At 40.6% G+C, this 15005-nt stretch overlaps 1 protein-coding gene across 2 annotated transcripts in view; it reads left to right on the top strand.

Moving 5' to 3' along the window:
• The first annotated feature begins 7525 nt into the window (after window positions 1–7525).
• The window catches only part of LOC117272516 (cyclin-Y-like), a 29796-nt gene continuing 22316 nt past the window's right edge, over window positions 7526–15005 (top strand). The window contains exon 1 of one of the 2 annotated variants that reach the window (XM_033651482.2): window positions 7526–8048. In XM_033651482.2, the coding sequence (XP_033507373.1) occupies window positions 7895–8048 (154 nt within the window). In that variant the 5' untranslated portion in view covers window positions 7526–7894. The remainder of the gene's footprint in view (window positions 8049–15005) is intronic. The other variant, XM_033651481.2, reaches the window with a different exon arrangement.

Here is a 15005-nt window from a genome sequence, read left to right as displayed (position 1 = left end):
GTTAACAGTGACGTGGGAGGGAAGCCGCGGCTGGTCAGTCCTTTGGCAATTCTCTCATAAGCCGGCCCGTTGTTCACCGTCCCCGTCATTTGACGGTTAATGGCCTCTTCGTTTGCGAGGACAAGGAGGGCACACAATTCCTTGTCTCCACATTTGCTCATCTTTACAGTGTCTGTCAGGTTTGCGTTTCCCTCTTGCTACTAGCTGCTGGTTAATTCCTGCTATCAGCTGTTTCCTGTTTATCCACGGCCAGTGGGTCGCACGTGTGGCGTCATCAACAGCTCCTCTCACAAGTCAACAACAGCCCCTCCTGTTGCGGAAGGCCGCCTCAGTCTGTATAAACTAAAAGAGTTCTGCCAATATGACTACCCTACGAGGCGGAAAATTGGGCACCTTGGATCAACTCGCCAATCTGGCCCAACATTCGCGGAAAATCTGGCAGTGTAAAAGGGGCTATAGTCTTTGGCTGAGCTGTAATGTTAGTTAGCTCTATAGGTGAACTAGCAGTGGATGCACGCTTCCTTCTGCATGGCGACAAGGTTGTCAAGTTGCTGTTTTTTAAATGTATTTTTTGGCACTTTGAGCACCACAAACCGAGTGCCATCTAGTTCCATTATATTGGCAGACATATGGTCGATATCCCCAACACTGGTCAACTCACACCACAACAATCTAGACTGATAAACAGCACCACAGGTAAGAGGAATAATATGTGCTTTTGAATGAAATGAATAAATCAGCCAACACATAGTCATAACATTAGTGTAACAGTCTGTGCAGAAACATAGTACACAACATGTAGATATATGACCCCCCATTTCACTTTGTTGACACTTTATTCATTCTGTCACTCATTCAGCACTTCTTATGTCAAACCTCTTGTGAAATAAAACGTTGAAATCAGGCCACAGCCGCAATATACATAGGATACACACAAACTAACGTCAAGGGTAAAGTACAACATTGTTACTGCATACCTTCAGCTGTTTCTATGTAGCTATGCAGCCATGTGTCGCCTGAGGCAGCAGTGCAATATCTGTTCAAGACACTTTGTAATCACAAATGAATTATGTGGAAGCACTGTAATTTAACTGCACACATGATACTTCCATTAGCCCCTGTATTCTTTGTATTCTAGGTGTGAAATATTGCGACATAGTAGGGGAAAAAAGCCTATGCGCTGTTTTATGTTGAGTGTGAGTGACAGCCTCTAGCTTTTCTCTGGATACAGTCTCAACTTTACCCCCCCACCCCACCCAAAACTATCCTTGTGGTGATTTGAAAGGGTTACTAATTGTTAGACAAAATATCAGTGATGAAGGACAGCACTATGAGCAAGAAATTGCTAGCAGTTAATTTAGTCTTCCCCTATGTGAAGGCATAGCTACTTTGTTTTTTGTTAAAGTTAATTTTTAATCCACTGCAGCTCAAGATAATGGGAGGAGTGGTTTGTCCATAACTTGTTTTATCAGGGGTGGTTGGTCCCTGCAGGTCACAGATTATGCAATGTCCATGTAAAAAGAGACTAAACTACGTTTTTTTTTATTTTGGTAGTCTGCACCAAAGGTTAGCTCCCCTTTGCTAAGTAATAAATGTCTTCATTTCCTACAGATCTCACTGAACGTGATAAAAAAAAACCCCCAAAGATTTCAGGAGCCAGTAAAATGAAATTACTTTTTAAAAGGGGATGCGCACTAAAAATGAATAGTTTCCATGGCAACTCCTGCCGATATAGCATTGACCTCGAAGGGGTTGGTGGTGATAAAAGTGGAGCTAATTCTATCTGTTTTTTTGTTTTGTTTATTAAAGTGGAAGTGTTTTTTTTGCCTCGCATTTATGTGTTTCTCTCTTTAACATGCGCACAAAACCTCTCTGCATAAGGAGATATATACTGCAATATGAGTTTTCTCTCACAATGACAACTCACCCAACAAACAGGAATTTGGCATCTTGCTTTATCTCCTACAGACACACACTGCATAAACAGTAACTTTGTCGCTCCAATTAACACACACACGCACACACACACACACACACACACACACAGAAAGTGGTGAATAGGTTGCTGAAAGGAGGAAAATCTTGAAACTGCTGTTTATGAAGGGAAAACCTTGCCGCTTCCCAACGCTGAAGCCTCTGTCTTATCTCTTCAACATTCTGCTTTTTTTCCCAAAAATGTGACATAAATTAGTTGCAGCTGACATTTAAAGTCTTGATTGCATATTTTGTAGACTATTCACCTTGTATGAGTCAAGTATTAGTCAACTGGGATCATTTAACTTCACATTTATTTCATTCAAGCTAACTTGAAAATTCCAAATACATCATAAGGATTTCACTACTGTTAAACTACTACTGTTAAAAAAGGCACAATTTTATTTTCATAAATATTTAACCAGCCTCTTAAGTCGCTGCATTTATAATCTTTCCCCTTCGCAGCCCAAAGCTGCAGTGTGGGAGGCTCTGTAATGTTTCATTTTGTTGCCTCTCAAACATCTTCATGGCCTTTGGTCCAGTGGCTGGAGTGGAAATTTCCACCTAAAGCCTAACCGCCTACAAGCAGTGAGATGAAGCCGACTACCTTGACAACATGAGCAGTGCTTCATAGAGGCAGTGAAGGAGGACCTCTGCTGTTCAGCACACACTACTGCAACATTAAAGCTCACATTCTTTTCCTAAATAAACAAAATAATGACTGTAAAATGTCAAGTTGTTACGACTTAAAGGCTCAGTATGCAGTTCCGGAGAAAGATAGTTGACTGCTGAGTCTCATTTTTAGGTCGTCACATACAGTCCACCTTGGGTTGATAGTCAGACCAAACCCCCAACCTAAATCTTTCAGGTTTCCTTGCTGCCTTAAAAATACAAACCAAAGAACTCATACTGAATGGTCTGTATGAATAAAATACTGACTGCATGAAAATATGATCATTTTAAGGCATTGTGTTAAATTAACTGTTTGTGCCATACTGACAACATCAGATTGACTTCACAGCTTAAAATGTTAACTCAGTAGAAGCAGTTTTAGTTGTGCTTCATCCACAATATAACCACTCCACTCTCACCTTGACCAACCTTCTGGTTTGATGATGTATTTAGTCTCACTTCAACCTGCCTTAAATCACGTGACCAGCATGAATAAGGCCTCATTACGCTTCAAATGAAGTGTATCTGAAACCTGCATCCAAGGCGTGGTCTTACCTTTTTTCTCAAACTCAATTTGTCATTCCTTACACAGCTACTTCTGTCACTTGGCAGCTCAGAAGTGTGTGCCATGACCCCTATTTAGACGATTCATTGGTGTTAGACTACATAGACATGGACAAGTCAAGGAATACAGGAAGGCAACCAGGAGGAGGCTATGGCAACAGGCTTTGCATCCTACCTTCGAGTGTGGTCATTTGGATTACAGGATTAAGTATACACATTTTTACCACTTTAGAGTGCTGATATATTTGTTCACAAAGGTGATGTGTCCTTCGTTCCTTTGAAGTATTGGTTGTGTGCATCCTCAGAAATTAACTGTTTATACATCTGACCCTAGAAGTTTGACCTCTTACTACTTCCTAAAATAAATATTTTTTTGTGTTTGGTATCATTTGGCCGCCATAACACATCTGTTTAGGTGAGCCAGTTGGCAAGTTAAATAATCATGGACATCCAAAACTGTGAAATACTCAAACTTATGTATTCGTTATGAATGAATGAAAAAAAAACCCCAAACAAACCCTGAAACAAAACAAACAAGTTCTACCTTTTTTTTAGTGGAGCTATAGTGCTTTGTAAACTCAGTGCTTTCTCTCGAGCCCACCCACTGAAAGTTGACCAGTATGTTAATATGTGTCTACAAGATGAAGCCAAGCACTTACATAAGGTTAGCTGCAGACTCTGAACAAACAACAACAACTCTGTCTGTTGCTGCTCCCTGGTCAAAATCGGGTAAAAATTCAACCATAACTACTCCTCGCGTTTGTAAGGTCACTCCAGCGGTAACTTCCTGCAACAACTCAAATCTCGTGAGACGTAAGATTTCAGAGCCAGACTTTCACTCTCTGAGTGAGTGTTTTGACTTGCCACAACAAACATATCCGAATTTTTACCCGATTTTGACCAACTGGATCTGGATGAGCCATTTGAATTTGATGACCGCCCATATTTATTTGAACACGGAGTACACAGACGTACACGGACATAGAACTCATAGAAACTGAAGAGCAGACGAGGAGAGAGAGGGAGCAGCAACAGACAGAGGAACATGTCCGAATCCAGCTAAAGGTAAACACAGACATTCATTTCTCCTTTCTGTTATGTTGTCGGATAATTATACTAACAATCTGAGCCTATCTGTGTGAAAAAAATGCACTTTTAGTGGGCGTATTTTGACGTTGTTTGATGCTGTCCCAGTGCCCTATTATTTAATATAGCACATGCTCACGGGCTGCAGGCAGGTCAGCCCAAGCTTCGTACTGGAGAAATGTCAAATATTGAACATCCTATCACTCATTTAGACAAAAGTAGATTGTAAAATAGGGCCCAGGTTGAAAAAAACATTAGTTCCCCTTTAAAAGGTTTTAGTTGTTATAATATATCCTTAACTGTAGAAAATACCAAGACTTAGTGAAAGACATGAGTTCAGTTATACTGTATTTTGACTCTCTGCCATCACATGGTCTCCATACAAATGCATTACCACATATTTACCAGCAGATGTCACTATTTTAATTGTATTAAATGCTTTAAAAGACTTAGACTAAGACTTAGACTCGCTTTATTGTCATTCAACAAATACACCATCGGTGCACATATTAAACAAGATTTCGTTACTTTGGCTCATGAGTAGATGCATAAATTATGTAACATACAATAAAATAAAATATAAAACACTGGTATGACTTAAAAAAAGTTAAAAAGCATTTCTCACAATGTTTGTTGCAGCTCAAATGGATTAGTGTGGCCCACTGCTTCAGAAAAATTAAGTCATGCACATTTAAGTCCATGCAAACCTATATTTTGATGGGGGTTTATTTAAAATAGGCCTACAGCTCACGTTGGGATTCTTCCTGTGGGCGCTTCGTTTTTCCATCTGACCCCAAAGGGTTATCATTTCCTTCATTTTTTTTCTCTTTTGCATTTGGCATCTTTAGGCCGCCATAACTCAACTACCTAAGTGAGCTACTTGGGAAGCTTAATACTCCAAAATCGGATATCGTACATTCAATATTGTGAAATCCACAACTTGTATGTATTTGTATTTTGAACAAAATAAAAAAAACAACAACACATGCCCAAGAAGGAGTAGGAAGAAGTGTACACCTATTTAATTCTACCCCTTTCTCAGTATTCATGTCTAATTTGAAAAGGAAATTGTCAACAACTGTCCCAAACTTATTTACAACCATTAATATAGATAAATAAACAACAGTCTTAGATATTAAATGGGCTATACAAACCCCATCTCAACCGAGCCCAGATAGATAAATAAACCAACCCATCAGCATCGTCCCTCTTTGTCTGCATACCTCCTAAATATACTGTGTCCGTACATCTTTTTAAAGTGCTCTATAGTTGTGCTTCCCTTTAACGCCTCATCTAACCCATTCCACAAACCCACCCCACACACTGAAATACACATACTTTTCAAGGATGTACGAACATTTTTTAGATTCTATCCCCCCTCCCTGTCACATAACATGTTTTGAATATTGCCTGGAAGCAGATTATTTCTTGCTTTGTACATTATAAAGCAAAACCAAACATGGGTGTTGTAACATTTATTTTTTTACTTTTGCCAACTGGATGCCTTCTTTGAGCCCACCCACTGAAAGTTGACCAGTGAGATTTATTTCACCACTACAGTATCTCTTAAGGCACTTTAAAAACAAAAGAACATGCCCACTTTTTTCCCCCCACAATCTTCCTCTTATCAATATACCCCTGACCCTAGACTCACAACTCAGTCTTTAGACGCTTTGCTTAACTAAAGACTGATGACTTTCTCCCTGGTTTTGTGTTTAGATGGGCGGATACAATTTCAGAGTTTAAAAAACTCCCTACATCACAGAACCAATAGTAAATCTGCAGGGCAGTTCTTCGGTGGCTCGCTGAACTCTTGTGCTTGTAAACATAGTCCGACTAGAAACACGTGTAGCGGTACAAAATGGCTCAGCCGTGCTCGCAGAAAACGCCGTCAAAGTTAGTGGATGTTTGTCGCATTTGCGGTGACACATTCTCGCCAACTAAAAGAAACAAACATAATCTTTTACAAGGCCATGACTCATCCATCTGGCCGGACTATAACGTTAGAGGGAATCGCCTTGTTGTTTACAAATACTTAGAAAACCAGCAGAGCTTTTAGCTATATATATAGCCTATATATCACATTTTTCACATCACTGTATCACCGTTTAGACTAATCCGATGTTTGTAAAGTCTATAAACACAATGATTGAACAAACATTACTATTTCTGTATGCACGTTTAGCTGGGCTAACCGTTAGCTGTTAGCCCTGTTAGCCCTGTTAGCAGTGTCTATAATAGGTAATAACTCATTTAACGGTCCGTGAAAAAAAAAATCTTTTCCAGCGGATATCTTAGTTACAACATGATTGAGCTAGCAAAGCAGTTTTGTGTTGCTATGTGTGGTATTTATTCAGTTTTGGGAAATCACGATGTCTAGAAAGCATCAGTGGCTGCAGCTGACAGGGACAGCTAACAGCAGCAGCAAAGCTAACATCAGGACGTCATCTGTTAAAAGCCTCCCGTTCTCGGATACGACATGAAACTACTCCAGTTAGCTCAATAATGTTGTAACTTAGACATCCGCTGGAAAAAATATTTTCTTCATGGATGAACACACGTTTGATAAAACGGAGTTAAATCTCTCAGCATCCATTTTCAAGCTCTCTGTGTGTTTGTTTCCTTGCGGACGAGAAAAGGGGGAGCGCACATTTCCGAGAAGACGTGTCCTTTTCAAAAATGCAAGAGGCGTTGTTTTGTTGCGTTTTCGCGGTGTGTTAAACACACTTTAGAAAGGAGTGTCCCCAGACTATCAGAAGGCGGAGATCTCTGATTGTCTGGTGGCAAGACTACCCTGACCCTAATCATAACCAAATCTTGAATCTGTTATAGAGGCCTTATAGGGACAGACGTACCCTTTAATAGGCTATAGCCATGTTGTTTTGACTCTCAAAATCAACATACATACACATGTACACATTGCTTGTCGATTAATATAAGTTGTATTAGCTACATTTTAATTGAAATGCACTATAAGTATAAATCATTCATTTAACTGTCATAGCAAAAAAAAATTATGTTGCCTAAAATAATAATAATAATAATAATAATAATAATAATAATATCGGGATTCAAAGACAAAACCAGATCAGTGTATACCAGCCTTATCATGAATGCATCATGAATCAGCCCTGTCCCCCTCCTCTTATCTCTCTGCTCTGTCATTTGTAACCACCCACTTGAACCGGAACCTTTTCTCGGGGTTTGCAGCCCTCCCTGTCGGTCTATCGCCCTGACAGCCAGCCACAACACCGATCCACACACACACTCACACTCACACACACACCACTGTGCCTGGAGCAGGATGCGCCCTGCGTTACGATGCCTGGGATAGCAGCGGCATGTCGGCCCGTTACATACATCGGCTTCTACCGGTGCAAGTGACACATTGATCCTCTGTGACAGCCTTCCCGTGGACGCCGACGACTGACAGGATCCATGGGCGCTGCTGCTACACGGATGCACCCAACGCGCTCTGGTGATCTATCCGGCTCGCCTCGGTGGAGTTGGTGACCCATCGTTTCACGGTCCTAATATCAGCGGGGAAGGATCGTTAACGCAGCCTCCCTACCTCTAGGGTCGGTAAAAGGAGGAAAAGATGGGGAGCACGACCTCTTGCTGCGTGTCTGCCAGCCCCAAGCTCCGCAGAAATGCCCACTCCAGGCTGGAGTCGTACCACCAGGAGTCGGAGCTGAGCAGGGAGGAGACGGGATGCAACCTGCAGCACATCAGCGACAGGGAGAACGTCGACGGTAAAACATTATCAGTGTTTAGGAGGTCAACATGACGTGACGATTATGAGAAACCAAACACAGTAATAAGTTATATGGTGATTGTTTTTTGAATACCCTCCAGTGCCTACAGAAGGAATAGTATTATGGAGATTATTATAATTTTACCACAGGAAATGAAAACCAACCAACAACACAGGGCCGTAGCCATGGAGTCAACATTTGGGGGCAGTTTTGCTGGGGGCTTTGGGGTCCACCTCCAGATGCCCCAGCAAAATTTCGTATTATATTATTTATCCTAACCAAGTACAGCCATACAGTAGCTATATGAAATATGCCAGACATGAACGCCACTACCCTCTACATAAATTACTCATGCAGAGCAACATAAATAATTAACACTTTAACACTCATTCACTCACATGTTGCATTCAAGTTCCCCACTTTTTAATACAGAAAAGTGTTGAACATTTATTGTTCCCACTGACTGAAGATGGCAACGTCTCCTGATGGGGTGCAGCAACATCACTACACACGCAGAAGTGCAGCACACCTACTAGTAGTAATGATAACAGTATTTTGTTGAGTTTGTTTATGATTATGATTACATTTGCTAATGATTATTGCAGACACGGGTGCGTAGTTGCCTGTCATAACATAGCCATTTTTAAAAATGTATATATATCACATAAACTGCCTTGCAACAGTATCATAAAATACAGCCACTGTAACATAATTGAGCCACACAGAGAGGCTACTAAACACCACATAAACATTATATAGACTGATGCTGTGGCCATATGAAATAATGAAATATAACACAATATTGGAAATTGTCCAAATTGCACCATAAAATAATGACAACAGAAAAAAAGTTAAATTAAACTCCATATTGAATATCCTGTTAAACACTATGGGAATATTAAAGAAAGCATATCCTGGTGACACTATATACTATGGGACAGAGAGTATGGTTCCAAATGGGGCCACAGTAGCCTTCAAAATAAGACTGTCATTTTTTAAATCTTGGATGATGACTCTTGACCTCCTCTGAGATCTCTATTACATCCACACCGTTCTCATATCCTGGAGAAATAGCTGCTGCCCCTGTTCACCCTCATCTCTCAATAATATTGGACGACTGGCAGAAATATATAAGTCACCAGTAGAGCCAGGCACATGGAGGAGTCATATGTGCATTTTACACTTCCGTGTGTCCTTCCAGAGCGATATGGCGCAGCAGACAACATCCTGTTCATGAGGGCAGACTCCTTTGTGCTGTTCTTTGTTTTCAGCCTGTGCATGAAAGAAACTGCAACTATGGAGCACAGCCCCCTCCATTGAGACATGCTAATATGCATTACAATTGACCCATTCACACTGGAAAGTGTCTACTAAATGGGTTGCTTATTTTCAGCCTGCAGCCAACCATTACATATGAATGGATTTTCTCAGAAACTGTATAAGACCCCCTTTTTCCCGCAGAAATTGTGCAGAGTCTTTCACAGGCCAGCATGATTTGAAATATCGTTGTGCATCATACGCCATCAGAAAGTCTGCCTATATTAGGCCAACAGTTACTGGACACATACTGTATTCAGCAACTGCATCAACATATCCACTCATTGGGTCATAGGTCTGACAGCTTGAGGGTGTAGGCTGCTATTAACACAAGGTAACCTCAAATATATATGGCTCTAAGGTGTCAGATGTTATCACACCAGGGATGTAGTCTAAGTATCCATTGTTAAAGGTCTGTTAATCAGTGGATTGCCACATCCCAGTCTTAAGAGGGGCTGATGTATTAATGAAGCTGAAGTGTGGACAGACTTGTAAATACCTTTCTTAGGTAAAGAGAAACGTGAATCTTCTGATCTATTTATTCAGCTGTTGTTCCTAGAATGAAATCCCAATATTAGTGCCTGTCTTATGTGACAGCATGAGGGCAAAGCAGCGTAAGTGAGTAAAAAGCAATGCTTGCACACACTTTCTGTGGCATGAAGTAGTGTGCAGATATTGCTTTTCCTGAAATAGATTTAATAATAAAAATTAAATTTTCTTTTGGAATCCATTGTCAGCTGCACCTTTCCACATTCAAACTGAGCATATTTGGTGCAGGTATTTAGCATTTTCTGCTTGAAATGAACAAAGTCGTACAACATGTTCTCTGACCACATCTAAAAGCAAGAGTGTTTCTGTCCAGTTCATCCCAGTAGCAAATATGTGCAGGTGAATGTTGTGTGAAAAGCCTGCTGGCTGCATCTCACTGTCTACCCGATCTCTTTAAGAACTTTGTACAAATGGGAATGACGGGAACACCCTTGAACAGCCTCTCCTTGAAGGCATTCATGGTGTTGCTCTTGATATACACAAGTAAAGGGACAAAAAAATGACAAAGATAAAGCTTGAGAGAAAGGTTCACACCTACTTTCAAACCTCCAAACAGATGTCGAATCACTACAAGATTTTCATGGGTCTGGATGGCATTTTGGAGCAAAACTCTAAAGATGTGCTTTTAGTCTTTTTAATAAGAAAAAGAAGAGGTGAACATTGGCCACCATCTAGCTGTCCTTCAGTCCAGAGTACACATGAATAAAGATTCTTAGAGCTCATAGTAATTCATAGTAGTTGATGCTCTTTGCTGTAGGAAAGCCTTCCAGTCTTAACTATCTATTGCCAAACTGAATGGATCCCTCTAATTGCTCTGTCAGCATGGTGGAATACCTGCTTTTTATTGATTAGTGATGTCATTTCCTCTTGTAAATTTGAAAAGTGTATGCCACTTACACACTGAATGCCATTTGTGATTGCTATTAACTGGAGTGCTTTGCATTATGGTGGGTGTTTATATTGTTATTATGGCTCCAGTATCTCTGGCAGGGCCGGTGTTGTATCATTGGCAACATAGCATAACAAAGTGGAATTTCTTTTCATCTAATAAATGTTTTGGATCATTACTTTGATGGGATGCATATACCGTCTGAGTGTGGAGCCAGATGCTCTCCTACCAGAGTAAAAAAAGTGACATGAAGAAGATTCAAAGACAGATGATTGGCAGTCGACCAGCACTTCTTGACGGGGATAAAACCCACTCGTGCTGAGAGGCCGTCTGTCTCGGTGGTGCGGTGATTGAAACCGGAGCGTGTCTAATGCGTTGGCTCTATTATGAGTTCACAGACAGTATGATGGAGATTAGTGGGCTTCATTATGATCTGCGCCATCAGAAAAAAAAAAAAGTCTTCACCCCCCAAAGGAAAGCCCAGAGAGGCAGCTGTGAGCCTGTGTCAGAGCAGATAGGAGAAGCCACCAGGGACATGTGATTGCCAAGAATTAACGCCTCAATTTAGAGCGTGACGCATTGCTTTCAATGACATCATCTGCTTTTAATTGAATGGGCTGGCTTTTGTGTATTAAAAAGTTTGTAACACTGAAGTTGAAGTGTGCTGTGATGCAGTACAATTGGATATTGAACACATACCTGGAATGGGTCCTCTACATTTGACCTATTTAGTCATGGCCAAAGCATGGCAGGAGTAGGTCCTACATAAACACAGTTAATTTATCAATTACTAAGTTAATAAAATATCATTAATTAAAAATGCATTCCCTTTCAAAAATACCAACAACCACAACCATAAAAAATGACCATAGAGCTGAATTTGACACAATAACTTTGACAGAGTAGTACTTTTCTGCAAGTATCTCCTGATTGTAGTCAGTGCAGTAGGTTGTTTTCACTTCATTATTAAGAGTCACAAGTCCTTTTTACGCAGTGATCGCTCTATAGGGCCGCTACAAAGTCACTTCTTCATGCTGCCTTTGCATTTTTACACAGAACCAAACAGCAGCAGCATTGTTCTGCTATAGTGTGTGATTTTAGACAGCACGCCGTCATTGCGGGATCAGAAGAGGCGTGATGGGCATGACATGTAACACAACAGTGTCAGCCTAAACATTAACAATGGCATACCATGGCAATAGCATTCATTACTGTGCCTGTATGTTTGTAGACATTTTTGGCCGCTGTTCTTCTTTGAGTCAGCTGCTAACTGCTAACAGCTACTTTTGCGGTGGGTTGCACACATAACACGTCATCAAAACATCACACCCATGTCGCCCATGATCCCTTCCTGCTGGCTGTCCCATTTATACGGACATAATTTCCGCACCGTTACTACCTTCAACGCTGGCTTAAAGGCAAGACAACTCTGTCTGCCCATGCCACGATTATACCCTTTATACAGAACAGCAAGGCGGCCTAACAGCATTAAATTCCCACCTTGAAGAGGTAGTGTAAAAGAGGCTAAAAAGTTATTTTATTGAGATGAAAAGAGAGAAAAGAAAAGACACCTTATCTTGTAAGGGTCCATGTCATTGGTTCAACAGCCCATTGGTTCGAGGCGGAGCAGGCTCACGGCTTATGTGTTTGTCACTTTCTTTTTCATTTTAACCCACACCATGATCTTTTCCTGACCCTAACCAAGTGGTTTTTGTGCCTAAACCTAACCAGACCTTAACCACAGGGCATCATGATGATTTCGGAACGGACTTCGGAACAATGAGTTTAATATGGTCGGAACAATGGGATGTCGAACCAATGGGCTGTCAAAACAATGGGCAGTTCCCATCTTGTAATTACAAGGAAATATTAAGTTAAGTAAAAGATTCCATAATTATGACATCAGGATTTTGTAATTATGAGAAGAGATCTTATAATTGCAAGATTATTGCAGGATGTCATTATCAATAAATAAATTAAATCCATAGAGCATCCTGTATTGGTTTAACTGCTCCTACAGAAAGAGAGTGACTTCCAGCAGGTCAGACTGGGCTTTACGCGTGAACAATCCCAGCAATTTGAGAATGCCTGTGCATTGTTGAAATACTCATTTTAATGTCATCCACATTAAGTAAATTTAAAATTTCCCAGTGTCTCATATCAAGAAGGATATAAAAGCAGATTAGCACCATCATTGCCCACTGGCTTATCATGTAGCCATAGGTTAACAACAATTGACCTTAACTTTTCTCATAATGACAAGATCTTAATCTCGTCATAATTACAAGATAGAAACCCATTATTAAGAGATAAAGTGTCTTATTTTTTTGCCTCTGTATCAAACAACCTGTACAACTGTGTAGGTCTCATCTATTTTTTTTTTGGCTCTTACACAATACAGCGGTATCCCCATTGGCTCACTATTATACTTTATAACTCTAACTATAATTTCTTACATGTGTGTCATGTTTGTTTATTATGATAATGTGATGTCATGCTCTTAAAATGCACATTAATGAACAAAAATAAGTCACAGTTTGCCCACAGGGATGAGAACAACCAGGACAAAATGACTGGAATTTGAAAACCGTGTGCTGACGCAAAAAGGTCGAGTGAGGATGTGCAGTGTAAGTGCTGCCTCGGGTTTGATCAGAGTCTTACAAGCTGCTTAGTAGGGAATTACCATTTCTTGTTTGGACAAGCTGTCACACATAAAAAGGATTATATAGTTCAAGGAGTCATGGGAAACCTGGAAAGATTGCAGAATGTGACATTTCCTTGCCTGGAAATGTCATCAAAAAGGTGCATTACATAAGATATAAGAGAGAGAGATAAACCTTTAATGACTTTGGTGAGTAAATTAAGTTTTTGTGTTGGCACTGGAATTTGTTATTTATTGAAGGGAAATGATAACTGCAATATCACCCTCACTCTCAACAGTTGGTTAAAGTAAAAAAAAAAGTAAAACATCACCTTACTGAACCTTGACAGATGTTTTCTCATCATGCCTTCATAGCAGACAGTTGTGTCTCTCTCAGTGTGGGCTATTATGTCACTGCTGGAGCTATTGGAGTCCTAAAATGACCTCCCAGCACTCTCTGTTTTTAAGAACAGATAATCAGTTCACTACATAACACCATCATTTCACTGGCCTGGGGCCCTGGAGCATATCCATAGGTAAACCGCTGGATAGAGTTTCAGAAAAGAGCTTAGTTTGGGAGAATTAAGGTTTTTGCTGTTTTGCATGGCTCTCATATTTTCATGGAGAGGTGCAGTTATTTTGGAGGGAGATTTTGTCAGCATCATCCTTTGTAGCTATCTGAAGCCGAGTGCTTTTGTGAAGATCTTAGAGATGTGCACTGTTTTGCTTGATTGTGTCTTTGGTCACAAGCTCTTTTACCAAATATTAGGTCTCGTTTATACGACAACAATTTCAACAGAAAACGGTTAACTTTAGTTGCGTTTTGGCCAACCGTTTACACGACAGCAGTGTTTTGGGTGCCTGAAAACGCAGCGTTTTGAAAACGGGCTCCAGAGTGCAATTTTTTGGAAACGGCATAGTCTCCGTTGTCATGTAAACCTGCAATATGCAGTTCCTCTGAAAACGGTGACTTTTCGCACATGCGCATTACGCTTCCAGTCACTAGGCATGCGCGAGAAAGTCGACCATCACAGCAACAATAGCGGACTCCTGAGCTCTGCTTGTGCTGCTCACCCTGTTGAATTTATCAATGCTTCCCCATCATAGTGTAGATTTACTGTAGCAACTGCACCTCGTTGTCTGTCCAGACAAACGTTCGTGCGGTTGCCATTTTGTTTGTTTATACATTGCCGCTCTGTAGAAGGAAGCGTAAGCGCCACACCGCCAACTACTGGCCTGGCATGTATACTGCAGCGTTTTTGGTCATTTTTGCGGATCCGTGTGCAGGCGATTGTTAAAACGTTGTTGTCTAAACTGGGAACTTTTTTCAAACGAAAATGAGAAATGATTCTGTTTTCAGTGGATCGTTTTCGTGTAAACATGGCCTTAGACTAATTCTGCTGCAACACATATCTGGGCAGTGTGGTGATACAGATGTAGACAAAATGCATTTGAATAGATTCACAGGAGTTCAGAAAGTCAGAAAATGCCAGTTTCCCTCTCCCTTTTCCCTCCAAGTCTTCTTAAGAAACACCAAGGAGGGCATTGGAGGCCATGG

Source organism: Epinephelus lanceolatus, chromosome 12, assembly GCF_041903045.1.
Source record: "Epinephelus lanceolatus isolate andai-2023 chromosome 12, ASM4190304v1, whole genome shotgun sequence".
NCBI lineage: Eukaryota > Metazoa > Chordata > Actinopteri > Perciformes > Serranidae > Epinephelus > Epinephelus lanceolatus.
The sequence above is the reverse complement of the archived record's forward strand: the minus strand, read 5'-3'. Positions and strand labels throughout refer to the sequence as shown.